The sequence below is a fragment of the Argentina silus genome, assembly GCF_951799395.1.
Source record: "Argentina silus genome assembly, chromosome: 1".
Classification (NCBI taxonomy): domain Eukaryota; kingdom Metazoa; phylum Chordata; class Actinopteri; order Argentiniformes; family Argentinidae; genus Argentina; species Argentina silus.
The window spans coordinates 15,062,888-15,081,117 of NC_139655.1; the positions used below are offsets into that span (position 1 = coordinate 15,062,888).

Consider the following 18,230-nt stretch of genomic DNA (forward strand, 5'->3'; position numbering starts at 1 on the left):
TATAATAAAACACCATATACATTGAAAAGATCATTTAATGAAAAAATACATAGAAGGGTTGATGCAGTAATACAGTTAGAGGAGTACTACTTGAGAAAACCTGTCAAGATCCATTAGGGAACAGTATGTATGATTACTTAACACGAGCGAAAGGTTTTTGTGTTTATCCTTAAAGAAGGAATAGGTCCAAAATATTTTTGTGAATAAAACAAACATTGTATTCTTCTAATTTAAAAATGCTGTTTTCAAAGAAAACTAAATTTCATATACTGTTGTATAGTCGTCAGAACTCCCATCTCCATTGACAACACTCGTAACAGAACAAATGATAAGCGGTGATTTGTTGTTCCCACTGTCACTCACATCGGGGTTGAATATGGGGAACAGTCTCTCAGTAAAGGAGTACCCAGTAAACGAGTAGATATGAACCCTGGCCTCCACATTATAAAACGACACCATCCCTTCATCATAATCCACAAACACCCCCACCTTCTGGGGCTTCTCCTTCAGAGTGAGCAGAACCGACTGTCCCGCACATGCTCTATACTCACTCCCCCTCCTCAAACATATCGTCCAATAGCCGTCCTCCGGGCTCAGCGTGACCTCACCCTTCCTGTTGACGGACTGTCTGACCACGCCCAGGTCCCATGCCGTCTTGTCTGCCACCTCCACCTCCCAGTAGTGCCTCCCAGTGGCGAAGCCGTCCCTCCCCAGGATGCAGGGAGCCGTGTCGAAACGCTGCGGCCCGTCTGGGAGGTTCTGCTCCATGTCACCGTCCCAGACCCGCATCCTGTCCTCAGACAGGACCAGCCAGGGGTTGGCTGTGCTGGGGTCCATGCGCACGTCCACTGTAGAGACAGAGATTGGCATGTATCAATCAGTGGAGGGAGACATCTGAGGACGGGCTCATTGTAATGGATGGAATGGTGTTTGATTCCATTCCTTATTCCATTCCATGTGTTACAATGAGCCCATCCTCTGATTTCAATGTACAAGCAATTCAAATCTGTTATGTATTGTACAGGGGGACTAATTGGGATTTATAGCTTTTAGAGTTGAGGTCAAACTGAACAAGAAATTAAGAGATTCTATCAATGTACTTGTGAGCTTTTTGGAGTATGTGAGTTGAATGACTGAAACCAACAAAAACTGCACAGTACCTGCATACTGCTGTATCCTCTGATGCTCTGTAATATACGTAAACAAACACAAGATCCCATTTTTAATGAACACATTTAAATCATTAACATAAGACACACTGATTTAATGTGATATCAATAGATGCCAATCACCTTTTATGAATAGTTTATTCACCACTGTGTTTAACAACTGTTCTAAATGTGACACCGCTCTCCTCACAGTCCCCACACATAGGTCAGAGTGGACACTGATCTCAGACCAGTCCTTGGAGGGTGGAGGGACGCAGATAGATGGGAATCTCTACCACAGGAAACAGGAGAAACCCATTAATTAACATGGAAGACAATGTTCTGTCGTCTTTGGATCCGTTTATTGACTAACAATTAGAAAGAAATTCTGACAGTCACTTAATATATCCATCTTGACTTGCAAGATTAATACTGACCTGTAGGAGGTGGAGGTGGTCCTCAGTGTGTGAGAGCTGCTCTAGCTCAGTGCTTCTCCTCTGTAGCTCAGTGACTTCCTGCTCCAGGTCTTTGATGAACCCTTCAGCTCGCCTCTCTGCTGCTTTCTGCTTCTCCTCAATCACCTCAATGAGCTCAGCCTGGCTTCTCTCAATGGAACGCAGCAGGGTAGCGTAGACCTGCACACTGTCTTCTATGTCTTGCTTTGAATTTGTCTGATGATATGAAGAAAATACTGTAGTACAGTCACAATTTGTTGAGACTTTATGAGACTGAACCTTGTATCACCACACTCATATAGATACTGTAAACAGGACTGTTAACAGAACTCACCCTGCTGAGCTCCACTGAGTGTTTGATCTCCTCCACCTTCTTCACTCTGACCTGGATCATCTGCTGCACTTCAGTCTCAGTGTTCTTCATTTTAGCCTATTTTTTTGCAATCAAAAACATAATTCATTAAATATCTACAACAATGTTGATTGCAATATATTGTGGCTGAAGAGGCAGTAAAACTTTAACATCAAAATTAAACATAATGTTATGGAAACAACATCAAAGGGAGATACAGTGAATATGAGAAATTCCATCCACTAAAGTAGGCTACATATGAGAATAGCATGACGCATAATGAAAGAACAGATTAAATAAATAAAAAATGAATGAATGGAACTTCACCTTCTTCTCCTTACTCTCTCTCTCTGTGGGAACAGTGTCATGGGCTCTGTGGTCTGTCTCAGTGCAGAGGACACACACACACCTCTGGTCACTCCTACAGAACAGCTCCAGGAGCCTCTCGTGCTTCTTACACATCCTGTTCTCCAGGTTGTCCACAGGGTCGATCAGCTTGTGTATCTTCAAGGTGGCAACTCTCTGATGAGGCTCCAGGTGAACCTCACAATAGGAGGTCAGACACACCAGGCAGGACTTCAGGGCCTTGAGCTTTCTCCCAGTGCAGACGTCACAGGCCACTCCTTCAGCTTCGCCAGCAGGCCGTTTCTCACCATTTTGCCTCTTCACCCTGATCTTCTCAGCCATTTCTTTAGCGAAGGAGTTTTCACAGAGATCGGGGCGTCCGGGATACACCCTCTTACATTTTGGACAGTGACAAATGTCACTGCTGGCCCAGTGTCCTCTGATACAGGCCATGCAGAAACTGTGTCCACAGGGGATGGAGACCGGGTCAGTGAACACATCCAGACAGATGGAGCACTGGAACAGCTCTTCAGACAGGACATCACTCAGGAAAGCCATGTCTTTAGATAGAGAAACAAAAGGTTCAGAGTCTTATTGAATTGAATTGAATTTATTTGGATAGGATTTTATGTAATTGAAATGGTAATCTTTTAAATGCATTTAAATGAATTTCAGCAAACTGTATGAATAAAGAGAGGAGCTCCTTTAATTTCCAACCTGGCAGAATATCTAAAACATACTTCTAATTCTATGGGAAATATACAGTTAGGTCCGGAAATATTTGGACAGTGACACAATTTTCATAATTTTGACTCTGTATGCCACCACAATGGATTTGAAATGAAACAAACAAGATGCAATTGAAGCGTAGACTTTCAGCTTTAATTCAAGAGGTTGAACAAAAATAGTGTATGAAACGTTTAGGAATTGCAAACATTTTTATTCACAGTCCCCTATTTTCAGGGGCTCAAATGTAATTGGACAAATGAACATAATAATAAATAAAAGGTTCATTTTTAATACTTTGTTGAGAATCCTTTGCAGGCAATGACTGCCTGAAGTCTGGAACCCATGGACATCACCAAATGCTGGGTTTCCTCCTTTATGATGCTTTGTCAGGCCTTTACTGCAGTTGTCTTCAGTTGTTGTTTGTTTGTGGGTCTTTCTGCCTTTAGTTTTGTCTTCAGCGAGCAAGTGAAATGCATGCTTTATCAGGTTGAGATCAGGTGATTGACTCAGCCATTGCAGAATATTCCACTTCTTTGCCTTAAAAAACTCCTGGGTTGCTTTCACAGTTTGTTTGAATCTGAGCAGACAGTATATCCCTAAACACTTCAGAATTAATCCAGCTGCTTCTGTCTTCTGCCACATCATCAATAAACACTAGTGACCCAGTGCCATTGGAAGCCATGCATGCCCATGCCATCACACTTCCTCCACTGTGTTTTATAGATGATGTGGTATGCTTCGGACCATGAGCAGTTCCAAGCCTTCTCCATACTTTTTTCTTCCCATCATGCTGGTACAGGTTGATCTTAGTTTCATCTGTCCAAAGAATGCTGTTCCAGAACTGGGCTGGCTTTTTTAGATGTTTTTTGGCAAAGTCTAATCTGGCCTTTCTATTCTTGAGGCTTATGAATGGTTTGCACCTTGTGGTGAACCCTCTGTATTTACTCTCGTGAAGTCTTCTCTTTATGGTAGACTTGGATAATAATATGCCTACCTCCTGGAGAGTGTTCTTCACTTGGCTAGATGTTGTGAAGGGGTTTTTCTTTACCATGTGAAGCATCCTGCGATCATCCACCACTGTTGTCTTCTGTGGACATTCAGGCCTTTTTGTGTTACCGAGCTCACCAGTGCGTTCTTTTTCTCTCAGAATGTACCAAACTGTTGATTTGGCCACTCCTAATGTTGCTGCTATCTCTCTGATGGATTTTTTTGTTTTTGCAGGATGTAAGAATGGCCTGTTTCACTTGCATTGTGAACTCCTTTGACCGCATGCTGTGCGTTCACAGCAACAGCTTCCAAATGCAAATGCCACATGAAATCAACTACCTGCTTTATTGATAAAGAAATAACAAAGGAATAGCCCACATATGTCCATGAAACTGCTTTTGAGTCAATTGTCCAATTACTTTTGGTCCCTTGAAAAAGAGGGGGCTACATATTGAAGAGCTGTAATTCCTAAACCCTTCCTCCAATTTGGATGTGAATAACCTCAAATTTAAGCATGATATAACTGTAACTTGAATATGTTTTAGTAAACAGCTAAAATAACAAAAATTGTGTCAGAGTCCAAATATATATGGACCTAACAGTATATGCTTGTGTTGTCTCCCAGCAAAAGTTGAGTTTCAGTTTAAAAATATAAAATTCACAAACAGAACTCAAAGCCCTTTACAGGGCTCCGGTACCAACCCTCTAGTAACAGGTTTGGACCTCAGGTCCGGTGTAGGTCGGTGGTGGTTAGATTCACTCCGCTGTTAACAGCCTAAAAATCCCATAGTTCCTCCATAAAAGCTTCCTTCACTCACTTCAAATGCACTGAAAAGTCACCCCTATAAAACCGTGCACAGAAGCGGGCAATCTCTATGGTTGTACGGCTGCTCTAACCTCAATGAGTGCCAGTTGGTGTGGTTGCGGATATAAGATTTATCGGTATGGAAAGTATACCCAATGGAGGTAATAATAATGGGCCAGATATAACCCTTCAGATCCTATGATATCACATGCACAGTAGCCTATAACCTTTTACATTACCAGGAGGAGAAATGTGACTTATACTGAGTTCTACAATTTAAAGTAAAAATAATAAACCATTAAATGTCATGACACTGTTGCTTTGAATGCAGGATATGATGTTTAATTAATGTTCAAAGCATTACAGCATAGCTAAAATATCATAAAATAGGGTTACAGACAGAGTGGCTAAAATGTTAACATGATAACATTTAAAACGATAAAAATTAGAAAATAACAAAACCTATCAGTCTGTCTTACTATTGGTCAGTGAAGATTTGGAGAAGCTCCGGCTCCAAACCCCGTCGAGTTAGGTCCATTTCCTCTATCCGCCGTGTTTGTGGTAAGCTTGAGTTTCCTCTACCCGGCCAAGAGGCTCTGATTCCCTGCGGGGGGCCTCAGCCTTGCCCCTGACGAGTAAAATCTAGAAAAACTACTACAATTATTTTTCTTTGGAATTGATTGAAGAATCCTGAATTCTGGACGAACCTGAAATCTCGATGATCCGGAATTCTGGATGATCCTGAAATCTAGATGATCCTGAAATCCTGTGTCAAAGTATTATCCGTGAATCTGTTGAAAACTCCTATAATAATACTATATCTAAAGGTGCTCCTCTGAATTTGTGGAAACCTATAATAATAGCTCCTCTGTCTTACTCACTGCCACAGCCCCAACAGCTAAGGGTCCGGCCCCGTGCTGAGAGAGGAACTGTGGAGTTTTCAGAGTGTGGTCTAGTCACTAAAATGATCTCCAAATACTTGTCAAGAAAACTCGTCTCCAAAAGTTGTTCAGCGGTTGCAATTCATAAGTCAGAATGTGATCAGAGTATGAGCTCCGGGCTTGGTCTCCAACACACTAAATCCTGCTCCTATGCCTCAGGTTCATACGCTCCGCAGCGGGGAATGACCAGCGAAATGCCCCAAAAAGCATCTTTTATACCCTGGCTAAGGTACCTCCCTATCTTGTGTGTTTTGTCTATGTCTGAACATTGTGTCTCTAAGTTTCTATTGTGTGTGTCTATGTTCTGCAGAGCAGGCCTGCAAAGTATTTTTTTCAGAGAATATACAAATAAAAAAGAGGAAGAGGGTATTGCAATAACACCAGATTTCGCAACACTAAGACTAGGACATTTTCTCTGTCCCTCACTGGCATGGCTTTCAGGCCCTATCACATCAACACACTCTCCAACCGTACAACAATATAGTAATCAATCATTTTAAAGGATCTAAAACCAGTAAATCATTCTATTCTTCATATTATTAGTATTACACATCTCTTAACATGTTCACACTTGATTTCGGACGCCATGTTACTTTTCAGTTGGGGACTTTCCACCACCTGACCTGCCCCTTCGACGGGCCTCACTTCATATTTTCTTTACTACAGTGGTCACACTTTGCACCCATGACTTCAACTTTTCAATGATATATTGCCTTACTTCAGCGATTAATTCTGAGCAAGACCACACAGTAAAACATGGTTATTTCTAGCACTTTCTTTGTTAGCGGGCCTACTCTTACAACGAGGCCTAAGCAGATAGTGACACGAGGTCATACACTCACGTTCTAGTTATATCTAAGCAGTTTAAGCAGTTTACACACATTTGAGGGATAAATCAAAGATCAAATGTGTTTCAGGAACATCCGCAGCCGCGGTGTCCCTCGTCAGGTTGGGCCCCCAGCTGCTAAGCTTTTTCTCTTTCTAGCAGTGTCATGGTGATTCACCAAGGTTGCTCTCAAACCTCGGGCCAATCCTGCTGTGCTTAACTGGGTAACGTTGGGAATGGTGTTTAGGCCGGGGAAAGGCCATACTAGACTCGCCCTCGGCGACAGTGTCAGTGGAGGCTGGTGGAGGTAGAAATTGGAGGACATGCTCATTGTAATGCATGTAACGGAATGAGAAATGGTATCAAACCTTTCCTCTGCATCAAACCATTCCGTTCCATGTATTACAATGAACCCATCCTCAGATTTATGACTCCACTAGCCTCCCCTTATACAGTATGCTTGTGTTAGGAGAAAGTTAACCCATGTCATGTGACTATAGTTGTATGACTACCAGTTATGTTAAAACTCAGCCGTGGTCCCTCATACCTTATCAGTTGCCTGTGAAAATAATCACCCACACCCAGGGGCCAAAGTCCATCTGGTCACATGACACACATGCATGCTCTGTGCTTTGTGAAACCATTGTCTTGTGAGAAACCAGCAATTTAGGAGAAAGCTAAAAAATATACGACTCTCTTTATTGTCTGATTATTTATGTTTACTTTTTTTTTTTTAACATTTGAGTCATTTAGCAGACACTCTAATCCAGAACAATTTGTTGAAAGTAAGTGAATAAACTATACAAAGTCATTGCAGGTACAACATTCCATAAGAATAAGTTCCAAAAGCAGTCACAATGCTGACTAAGGGAAGAAAACTACTTCAGACACACTACAACCACTTTGAGGCTGCTCTTCATCATAAACTGTCACTTACCTTGACGGACAGGAGTTTGACCTCTCAGATGACAGTGAACAACCAAGAGGCTCTGATTCCCTGCGGGGGGCCTCAGCCTTGCCCCTGACGAGTAAAATCTAGAAAAACTACTACAATTATTTTTCTTTGGAATTGATTGAAGAATCCTGAATTCTGGACGAACCTGAAATCTCGATGATCCGGAATTCTGGATGATCCTGAAATCTAGATGATCCTGAAATCCTGTGTCAAAGTATTATCCGTGAATCTGTTGAAAACTCCTATAATAATACTATATCTAAAGGTGCTCCTCTGAATTTGTGGAAACCTATAATAATAGCTCCTCTGTCTTACTCACTGCCACAGCCCCAACAGCTAAGGGTCCGGCCCCGTGCTGAGAGAGGAACTGTGGAGTTTTCAGAGTGTGGTCTAGTCACTAAAATGATCTCCAAATACTTGTCAAGAAAACTCGTCTCCAAAAGTTGTTCAGCGGTTGCAATTCATAAGTCAGAATGTGATCAGAGTATGAGCTCCGGGCTTGGTCTCCAACACACTAAATCCTGCTCCTATGCCTCAGGTTCATACGCTCCGCAGCGGGGAATGACCAGCGAAATGCCCCAAAAAGCATCTTTTATACCCTGGCTAAGGTACCTCCCTATCTTGTGTGTTTTGTCTATGTCTGAACATTGTGTCTCTAAGTTTCTATTGTGTGTGTCTATGTTCTGCAGAGCAGGCCTGCAAAGTATTTTTTTCAGAGAATATACAAATAAAAAAGAGGAAGAGGGTATTGCAATAACACCAGATTTCGCAACACTAAGACTAGGACATTTTCTCTGTCCCTCACTGGCATGGCTTTCAGGCCCTATCACATCAACACACTCTCCAACCGTACAACAATATAGTAATCAATCATTTTAAAGGATCTAAAACCAGTAAATCATTCTATTCTTCATATTATTAGTATTACACATCTCTTAACATGTTCACACTTGATTTCGGACGCCATGTTACTTTTCAGTTGGGGACTTTCCACCACCTGACCTGCCCCTTCGACGGGCCTCACTTCATATTTCCTTTCCTACAGTGGTCACACTTTGCACCCATGACTTCAACTTTTCAATGATATATTGCCTTACTTCAGCGATTAATTCTGAGCAAGACCACACAGTAAAACATGGTTATTTCTAGCACTTTCTTTGTTAGCGGGCCTACTCTTACAACGAGGCCTAAGCAGATAGTGACACGAGGTCATACACTCACGTTCTAGTTATATCTAAGCAGTTTAAGCAGTTTACACACATTTGAGGGATAAATCAAAGATCAAATGTGTTTCAGGAACATCCGCAGCCGCGGTGTCCCTCGTCAGGTTGGGCCCCCAGCTGCTAAGCTTTTTCTCTTTCTAGCAGTGTCATGGTGATTCACCAAGGTTGCTCTCAAACCTCGGGCCAATCCTGCTGTGCTTAACTGGGTAACGTTGGGAATGGTGTTTAGGCCGGGGAAAGGCCATACTAGACTCGCCCTCGGCGACAGTGTCAGTGGAGGCTGGTGGAGGTAGAAATTGGAGGACATGCTCATTGTAATGCATGTAACGGAATGAGAAATGGTATCAAACCTTTCCTCTGCATCAAACCATTCCGTTCCATGTATTACAATGAACCCATCCTCAGATTTATGACTCCACTAGCCTCCCCTTATACAGTATGCTTGTGTTAGGAGAAAGTTAACCCATGTCATGTGACTATAGTTGTATGACTACCAGTTATGTTAAAACTCAGCCGTGGTCCCTCATACCTTATCAGTTGCCTGTGAAAATAATCACCCACACCCAGGGGCCAAAGTCCATCTGGTCACATGACACACATGCATGCTCTGTGCTTTGTGAAACCATTGTCTTGTGAGAAACCAGCAATTTAGGAGAAAGCTAAAAAATATACGACTCTCTTTATTGTCTGATTATTTATGTTTACTTTTTTTTTTTTTAACATTTGAGTCATTTAGCAGACACTCTAATCCAGAACAATTTGTTGAAAGTAAGTGAATAAACTATACAAAGTCATTGCAGGTACAACATTCCATAAGAATAAGTTCCAAAAGCAGTCACAATGCTGACTAAGGGAAGAAAACTACTTCAGACACACTACAACCACTTTGAGGCTGCTCTTCATCATAAACTGTCACTTACCTTGACGGACAGGAGTTTGACCTCTCAGATGACAGTGAACAACCCTCAGGTAGCGCTGTGTGTGTCAATCACATGGTGAGGTGGAGCTTAGCCTCTCCCCTTTTCTTAATGGTGGCGTATGAACTTCCCTGTCCTTTAACCCTTCACATGCCATTTTGTTCATTATTTTTGTTTTATTTTTGTTTTAAAATTCAATTACAATAAATACACAAACAGAATGTGTCTAGATTTAATGAGAGGAAATGTTTGATATTCAATGTTGAATTAAAATATTAAACAAGTAGGCATTCAGAAAATGACAGTATAGTACAAAGACATATTTACAGAATATTTACACATTTTGTTATTTTACAGCCTTATTCTAAAATGGATTCAATAAAAATGTTTCCTCATCAATCTACACACAATGCCCCATAATGACAAAGCAAAAACTGGTTTTTATAAGTGTTTGCTAATTTACATGAAGGCATATTTGCAGTACTGTAGGCCTGCACTCATGGAGATGAACACAAATTCTGAAATGGTTTCAAATATAGTATTTTAAGAACTAGAGGTGTGCTTGGTTTAGCTTTCCTTTCATGCATCATTTGCACTACCAAGAATAGGTGGTCCTCTGTGGCTCAGTTGTAGAGCATGGTGCTAACAACGCTTAGGTTATGGGTTTGATTCCCGCTGGGACCATATATACTGAATAAATGAAAGTAAGTTGCTTTAGATAAAATTGTCTGCTAAAATGGCATACATATTCCATTGTGCTGGTAAGTTCAATCAAGCACATCTCAAGTATTTTAAATCATTTCAACTACATATTTTGACCAGGTCTTTTGGTAGGAATGTAATCTTGATAAAGCATCATGGTGTGGTATGTGTAAGGTGTGTCTGTCTGTCTGTCTGCACACACACACACACACACACACACACACACACACACACACACACACACACACACACACACACACAGTGTATAGGAATGAGACCTGTGCAAAATAGCCTCTACTGCTCTGGATTCAGCTGAGTTCCACTGAACAACCCTGATTTACAGTTGGAACATTTTCAATCATTATTCAATCAATTGTTCTCAGAATCTTCTGTGATTTCTCTTAGGAACTCTCTTAGTCCGGAGTAGATGCTAAGGTTCTTTACCTTTGGTGATGTGTGTCCCATTGACTGGAGTGGCCTGCTTACTTTCTATTGATCAAGACGTAGGTACAGACGGTCTGAACACAAAAGTGTAATTGCCGTTGTTAATGCATAAATCCTATAGATAGTTTTATTCGTTTTCAATATTATTATTATTATAAAAAATAAATGTGCACAAACAATACAGCAAACTGGTTGAAATAAGACAAGCATGGGTTTTCCCTGGCTCAGAGGTTGGGTCATGCCACCTGGGCAAGTTCACCTTGCACTGCTGAAACAAACCACTTTGTCAGGCAAATAAAGTTTGTTCCCTTATCTAATGTCTATCACATCAAATCACTTTAAATACATTTTTGGGATCTGGGAAAACGCTACTTATGAGGACCTGTGACATCACCCTTTGCATGTAATGCATCATGAGTTTTCTGACAACTGATTTGTGTTGCCAGATTATTTTAGCCATTCAGAGCTACTCTTACTGAACACAATTTCAACCTGACCACCAACATTCTGACCACCAACGTTCTGACCACCAACATTCACTGTAGCTTCATTTCTTCAGTGGGCTTTAGTTAACTAAAGAGGTATACTGTAGGCCACAGGTTATTTGAGATGCTGCTGCTGAGGGCCAGAGACAAAGCCTTCAGAGCCGGGGATGAAAATGGCCTAAGAACAGCGAGAGCCAGCCTGTCCCGTGGCATCAAGAAAGCAAAACTGGACTACACAAATAAGATTACCTGCCACTTCAAGGACAGCAGAGACACGCGGAGCCTGTGGCAGGGCATTCAGACCATAACGGACTACAAGCCCGCGCCACAGACCTGCGACAACAACATCTCTCTGCTCAACAACCTCAACAGCTTCTTTGCACGGTTTGAAGCAACAAACACTACAAGCCCACAGAAAACTCCACCCCCCCCCCACGATCAGGTCCTGTGCCTGTCTGCTGCCAGTGTGAAGAGGACACTCTCTACCATCAACCCCCGCAAAGCAACAGGCCCAGACAACATCCCAGGCCGTGTGCTGAGGGACTGCGCAGAGGAGCTTAAGGATGTCTTCACGGACATCTTTAACACTTCTTTGCGTCAAGCTGCTGTCCCATCACATTTCAAGACCTCCATCATCATACCTGTGCCAAAGAAATCCGCTCCATCCTGCTTCAATGACTATCGCCCGGTAGCACTGACCCCCATCATCATGAAGTGCTTTGAACGGCTAGTCATGTCTCACATTAAGTCCATCCTCCCCCCCACCCTGGACCCCTTTCAGTTTGCATACCGAGCAAAACGTTCCACAGAGGACGCAATCTGCTCTGCTCTCCACCCAGCCCTCACCCACCTGGAAAAAGCAGACTCATATGTGAGAATGCTTTTCATAGACTTTAGCTCAGCATTTAACACCATAATCCCGCAACAACTGATCTGCAAACTGGACCAGCTGGGGCTCAACACCTCCCTCTGCAACTGGCTGCTGGACTTCCTCAGCGAGAGACCACAGGCAGTATGAGTCGGCAACAACACCTCGAGCAGCATCACACTCAGCACAGGGGCCCCCCAAGGCTGTGTGCTCAGTCCCCTGCTCTTCACCCTGCTGACTCACGACTGCACATCAACCCACAGCACCAATCACATGGTGAAGTTTGCGGACGACACAACTCTGGTGGGTCTCATCTCCAAGAACGACGAGACCCACTATAGAAAGGAGGTCAACCTTCTGACCACGTGGTGCAGAGACAACAACCTCCTGCTGAATGTCAGCAAAACGAAGGAGATTGTGGTCGACTTCCGGAGAGGGCACACCGAACACCCACCACTGACCATCGATGGTGCTGCTGTGGAGAGAGTGAGCAGCACCAAATTCCTGGGGGTGCACATCAGTGAGGACCTCTCCTGGACCACCAACACCGCATCACTGGCGAAGACAGCCCAGCGGCGCCTCTACTTCCTCCGCAAGCTGAAGCGAGCGAAAGCTCCCACACCGATCCTGACAACATTCTACCGAGGCACCATTGAAAGCATCCTGTCCAGCTGCATCACTGTGTGGGGCGGTAGCTGCACCGAACACAGTAGGAAAGCACTGCAACGCATTGTGAACACAGCTGCTAAGATCATTGGTGCCCCACTCCCTTCCCTGCAAGAGACTTACTCCACCCGCCTCACCCGAAAAGCTACCTCGATTGTGAGCGACGCAAGCCACCCCGCACACAGTCTGTTCAGCCTCCTGCCTTCTGGAAGAAGGTATAGGAGCCTCCGTGCCCACACCACCAGACTCACGAAAAGCTTCATACCCCAAGCTGTCAGGAAGCTAAATTCTCTCCCCTCACTTCCCCCAGCCACATCCTCCTAGCTGTCAGGAAGCTGAAACCACCACCCCCCCTCCCAACCCTTCAGCCCCCCCCCCCCCAAAACACACGGACTCTGGACAATCCACTATTCTATTGCTACAATGCACTATTGCACTATTATTTTTTTATACATAATACACAGTATTTGGCTGCTATTTTACTGACTTTACTGTCTTTACTGACTGCTCTTTTTGCACTGTTTAAATTATTTTTATTGAATGTTTTACTTTTAGTATGTGTTATCTGTTGGGCACTTTATCTGTCTCACCGTGGGAGAGTGAGAAACGTCCTCTCGATTCCTTTGTATGTCTTGACATGTGAAGAATTGACAATAAAGCCACTTTGACTTTGACTTTGATTTGTACTAGAGAGAGAGCATTTGTTTTGCATTCCTACTTAAACACTTATAGTAAAATCCCGAACACAAATGCTGCTGATATCTGTCACCTGACTCATACATGTGTATAAGCCTGTGGTCAAACCACCGTTGATTTTAAATCATTTTTATTTATTTTGTTCTTTGAGGTCTCTGCCCCATTATGCAAAACACAGAAAAAAGAAAATAAAAAAAGAAAGCAAAATGAAAATCACAGTTCTTTTGCAGCCTGATGAAGGTCCTTGAGACAAATGTTGCTGCTGTTATTGGAAATAAATACTTTAATTGGAAATATAGTTGAGCTGCGCCCTTCTCAGTAACACTGAGAAAAAAATGTTTTCTCTAAAGGCCAGCAACTCCCCTTTTGGAAAATGCCTTGTGCAGCCATGAGTTGACATGAAACCAAGAGTCAATGCATTACCCATTGAGATGTTTTAACTCAATGTTTATCTAATCATAGAAATACATACATCTTCAACACCTTGTATTTACATCCTCTCACACTCAAAATAAATGTTTTACAGTTTGGTTTACTGTAAACTAATATCAGGAGATTGAAACCTATCCTTCATGATTGACAGGAGAGATGACCAACGGAGTTGAGTTTTTACCATCATCGCTGACACTAGGACTGAGGAATGGATAGAGCTTCTCTGTAAAGGAATACCCAGTGAAAGAGTAGATATGAGACCTGGCCTCCACATCATAAAAGGACACCACCCCATCCTCGTAATCCACAAACACCCCCACCTTCTGGGGCCTCTCCTTCAGGGAGAGGAGTACAGAAGGAGCCTCGAGAGCGCGGTACTCGTCTCCTCCTCTCAACCGCACCGTCCAATAGCCGTTCTCCGGGGTGGAAGTGATCATCCCCTTCCTGTTGACAGACTCCCTGACCACGCCGAGGTCCCAGTAGGTCTTGCTGCCCACCTGCACCTGATAATGGTGATAGTTAAAAATAGTAATACTATTTGATGTACTGTAACCCAGGTCTGGTAACAGTAAGGATTATGATGTTACAACATGTTTTATTTGAAGTTCTTTTCATCAAACCCAATGATACTGTGCATCATGCAATGAAGAGTTTTAAAAAAAACACAACAACGCTTTGGGAGATTTCACCTCAAAGTAGAACCTTCCAGAAGAGAATCCCCTCTTGCCAAGAACACAGAGGACGGGGTCAAACCTCATGGGGTTGTCAGGGAGGATCAGCAACAAGTCACCACGCCCCGCCTGTTTACCATCCGCAGATAGGACGATATTGGGGTGTGCTGTATCTTGGTCCAACATCACATCTACTGTAGAGATACAAAACATCGAAATTGTCATGTGTATCTGTTCAAACATTCAGTTAATTAGATTCAATGGAATTGTGTTTGTATCGTAAACTTGTTTTTCTGTTCTTTATTACAAAAAAGGTTGTGTCACAAACGGTTTACAGTGACCCAAACCTTAACCCCCCCCCCCCCCAAGAGCAATCAGAAGCACAGCAGCAAGGAAACTCTCCCCAGGAGGAAGAAACTTTGACCTCAGAGGGGAAGCCAAGAAGGTACAGTAGAGGATCATAGTACACTATAGTCCATCAAGGGCAGACCTTTGTCCATTGAAGTAAAAACTAATGACTTTGGAAGAATCAATTTGTTAATTCAAAATAGAAAAGTAATACCTGCATACTTCTGTATCCTTTTCAACTCTGTGGTAAAATAACACAATAGAGAAAGAAATGTTATAAGCTAAATACTTTGAGAATATATCATATAATGCCCGATTTCATATGATTATTTTGTATGATTGCATGATTAAGGACTCATTAAGGGCCGAATCCTAACATGAGATATGCACTCGTAACTCTGTGACTTTCACGTAAATGTTGAGGTCAACGAGAGATTTGCACCAAACACTGAGTTATATGCGCAGATCTCAAGTAAGGATTCAGCCCAAAATTCGGTTGTTGTATGTGTTCACAGTCCATCTGTCAAATGAAAAAGATGTAAAGCCTTTGAATGTACCTTTTTCCTTCAGGTTCTCTAACTCAATCTTCAGTGTGTCATCTAGCTGGGACACCGCTCTCCTCATATTCCCCACACACAGATCTGAGTGGACACTTATCTCCACCCAGTCCTTGGTGGGTGGAAGGGCGCAGAGAGACGGGGAACTCTACCACAGGAAACAGGAGAAACCCATGAATTAACATGTGTCCTTTCCTGTCATCTTTAATCAGTTAGTTATCCGACGTTTAGTGGAAGTCTTATGATCAATGAATGTATTCGTTTGGACCAGAGAGAGGGACACTGACCTGCAAGACGTGGAGGTGGTCCTCAGTGTGTGAGAGCTGCTCTAGCTCAGTGCTTCTCCTCTGTAGCTCAGTGACTTCCTGCTCCAGCTCTTTGATGAGCCCTTCAGCTCGCCTCTCTGCCACTTTCTGCTTCTCCTCAATCTCTTTATTGAGCTCAGCCTTGCTACCCACAATGGATTGCACCAGAGCAGTGAAGACATGAACACTGTCCTCCATCTCTTTCTTTGAGCTTATCTTTTGAGTGGAAAGATATGCAAAGGATTTAAAATTCAACCCTGTGGAACCCCTACCAAGACAGAGGTACATATTGAATCAAAATAGCTTGAAGTATAAAACAGCCTCCACTTGTCTGTTCCTTTTAAAGACAGAGGGTTGTTATCAGAACTCACCCTGCTGAGCTCTACTGAGTGTTGGATCTCCTCCATCTTATTCAGTCTGACCTGGATCATCTGCTGAACCCCTGCTTCAGTCTTCTCCATCTGAGACTGCAGACAGAAGGACAGGGTTAGTCTACTGTAACTGACTCCTTCTGGTTCGTTTTGGTTCAGTTTGGACAACCATCTGAGATGTACAGTATTGGTAATATCTGCATTTGGTCTATACCTGTATAATAACCCTGTATTAACTGTTTTTTCAGACCCTATTCCACCTGTTTGATAACAATAATCACCCCACTATGTTATTATTTCATTATAAAACAATAAAGTAATTACTATGTCACAAAATGTTTGATACAATGCGGTTACATGACAAAATAGTGTTATTATAGAGGTATAGAGCAACTTAAAGGGATAGTTCACTCACATCTCTAAATCACATATTTGGTTCCGTAACCTAAAAGTAGTCTGTAGACAAGGTCAGACAAAGTGTGGATTTAAGTTTGTCCTTGTCTGTAGACACCTTTCGAGGAAAGGAACCAAATATGTGATTTGCTAATTTGGGTGAACTATCCCTTTAATGTAAAGTATTCTTTACTCTGACTGCCTGAGGCCTACCTTCCTCTCCACACTCTCCTCTTCTATAGTGACTGTGTGGTGAGTCTTGTGGTCTGTCTCAGTGCAGAACTGACAGACACACATCTGGTCACTCTTACAGAACAGCTCCAGGAGCCTCTCATGCTTCTTACACATCCTGTTCTCCAGGTTGTCCACAGGGTCAATCAGCTTGTGCACCTTCAAGGTGGCAACTCTCTGATGAGGCTCCAGATGAACCTCACAGTATGAGGTCAGACACACCAGACAGGACTTCAGAGCCTTGAGCTTTCTCCCAGTACAAAAGTCACAGGCTACTTCTCCAGGTTTGGCAGCAGACATCAGGTTTGGGATGGTGACTCTTATCTTCTTAAAGTTGTCAGCAATTTCCTTGAAAGCTTCATTGGTGCTGATTTCAGGCCTGACTGTGAAGGTTCTCTCACAGGTGGGACACTTGCACACAACTCTGTTGTCCCAGACCCCTCTGATACAGGCCATGCAGAAGTTGTGTCCACATGGAGTGGTGACTGGGTCAGTGAACACCTCCAGACAGATGGAACACAGGAACTGCTTCTCTATCAACAGACTGCTAGGGGAAGCCATTTTCTGTAAAAAGAGGAACAATGTTGTTTAATTAACATTTCATGACAATCTTTGAGACAGGAAGTACAGGAACAATAATTGGGTCTGTGATTATGTTGAATGAATTCATAAACAAAGGATGACTGTCTCAATCATTTCAAACAATCATTTAGAGGTATCCCAGTCAGACACTTTCTCATATTAGACATGCTTCTCACATGTACATCACAAGAAACTAATCCATTGAACAAATTCATTGAAATTCATTATTTTCACAGTTTACACCCTGTACTGTGTAGGCTTACACACTTATTTCCTGACCTTAAAAGACACACCCTTGACACCACTGAAACACAAACATCATTTCACAATTACTTCACCAACCCTGGCCATGTAATGAACTCTGCAGGTGATGATATTCCAAAAGGATTTACATACTGGACATACATTGTCACCATAAAATTGTTCAGGATTATATTCACAATGTAAAATGTTGACCTACTACACATTAAATGAAAGGACTCAGTAGTACAGTCACACAGAGAAGAACTTTCTCTCAATTTCTATCAAAGAGTGTAATTTACAGGGTTTCCATTACTTACTTTTCTCTTTTTTCAGTACAGAGTATTTTTTCCTTCCTTTTTTCCTTCCTGGCTCGTGAGCGGCAACTCACAGGTCTCCTGGTTCAGGTGACTGTATACTTCCTCCTGTATGACCAGTCAGTGAGCAAGGGTATGAAAGCTTATCTGTAAAACAGGTACAGTGTCATATCAGTGCAGTTGTTCACAGGTGACTCTGCCCCTCCCTGTCATGTGCTTCTGTCATGTGCTTCTGTCAG

At 42.6% G+C, this 18,230-nt stretch overlaps 2 protein-coding genes across 3 annotated transcripts; both read right to left on the reverse strand.

The window, feature by feature from the left end:
* Positions 1–61: 61 nt before the first annotated feature.
* Positions 62–7,626, reverse strand: LOC310809786 (E3 ubiquitin-protein ligase TRIM21-like). Of its 2 annotated transcripts, none has more exons than XM_083677245.1 (7): positions 7,526–7,626; positions 2,283–2,860; positions 1,938–2,033; positions 1,586–1,819; positions 1,293–1,440; positions 1,161–1,187; positions 62–848 (listed from the first exon to the last, which is right to left on the reverse strand). In XM_083677245.1, the coding sequence occupies exons 2-7, from the start codon at positions 2,856–2,858 to the stop codon at positions 256–258; spliced, it is 1,674 nt and encodes a 557-aa protein (XP_083533371.1). In that variant the 5' UTR covers positions 2,859–2,860; positions 7,526–7,626; the 3' UTR covers positions 62–255. The 2 variants fall into 2 exon arrangements, with proteins under 2 accessions (XP_083533371.1, XP_083533372.1); XM_083677246.1 differs by lacking the exon at positions 7,526–7,626 and adding an exon at positions 5,301–5,920.
* Positions 7,627–13,247: 5,621 nt separating this feature from the next.
* LOC310809796 (E3 ubiquitin-protein ligase TRIM39-like) lies at positions 13,248–18,111 on the reverse strand. Its single transcript, XM_083677267.1, has 8 exons — positions 17,995–18,111; positions 16,835–17,416; positions 16,229–16,324; positions 15,840–16,073; positions 15,553–15,700; positions 15,210–15,236; positions 14,666–14,841; positions 13,248–14,479 (listed from the first exon to the last, which is right to left on the reverse strand). Exons 2-8 carry the CDS (start codon positions 17,411–17,413, stop codon positions 14,108–14,110), a joined length of 1,632 nt encoding a protein of 543 aa, XP_083533393.1. The 5' UTR covers positions 17,414–17,416; positions 17,995–18,111; the 3' UTR covers positions 13,248–14,107.
* Positions 18,112–18,230: the final 119 nt, after the last annotated feature.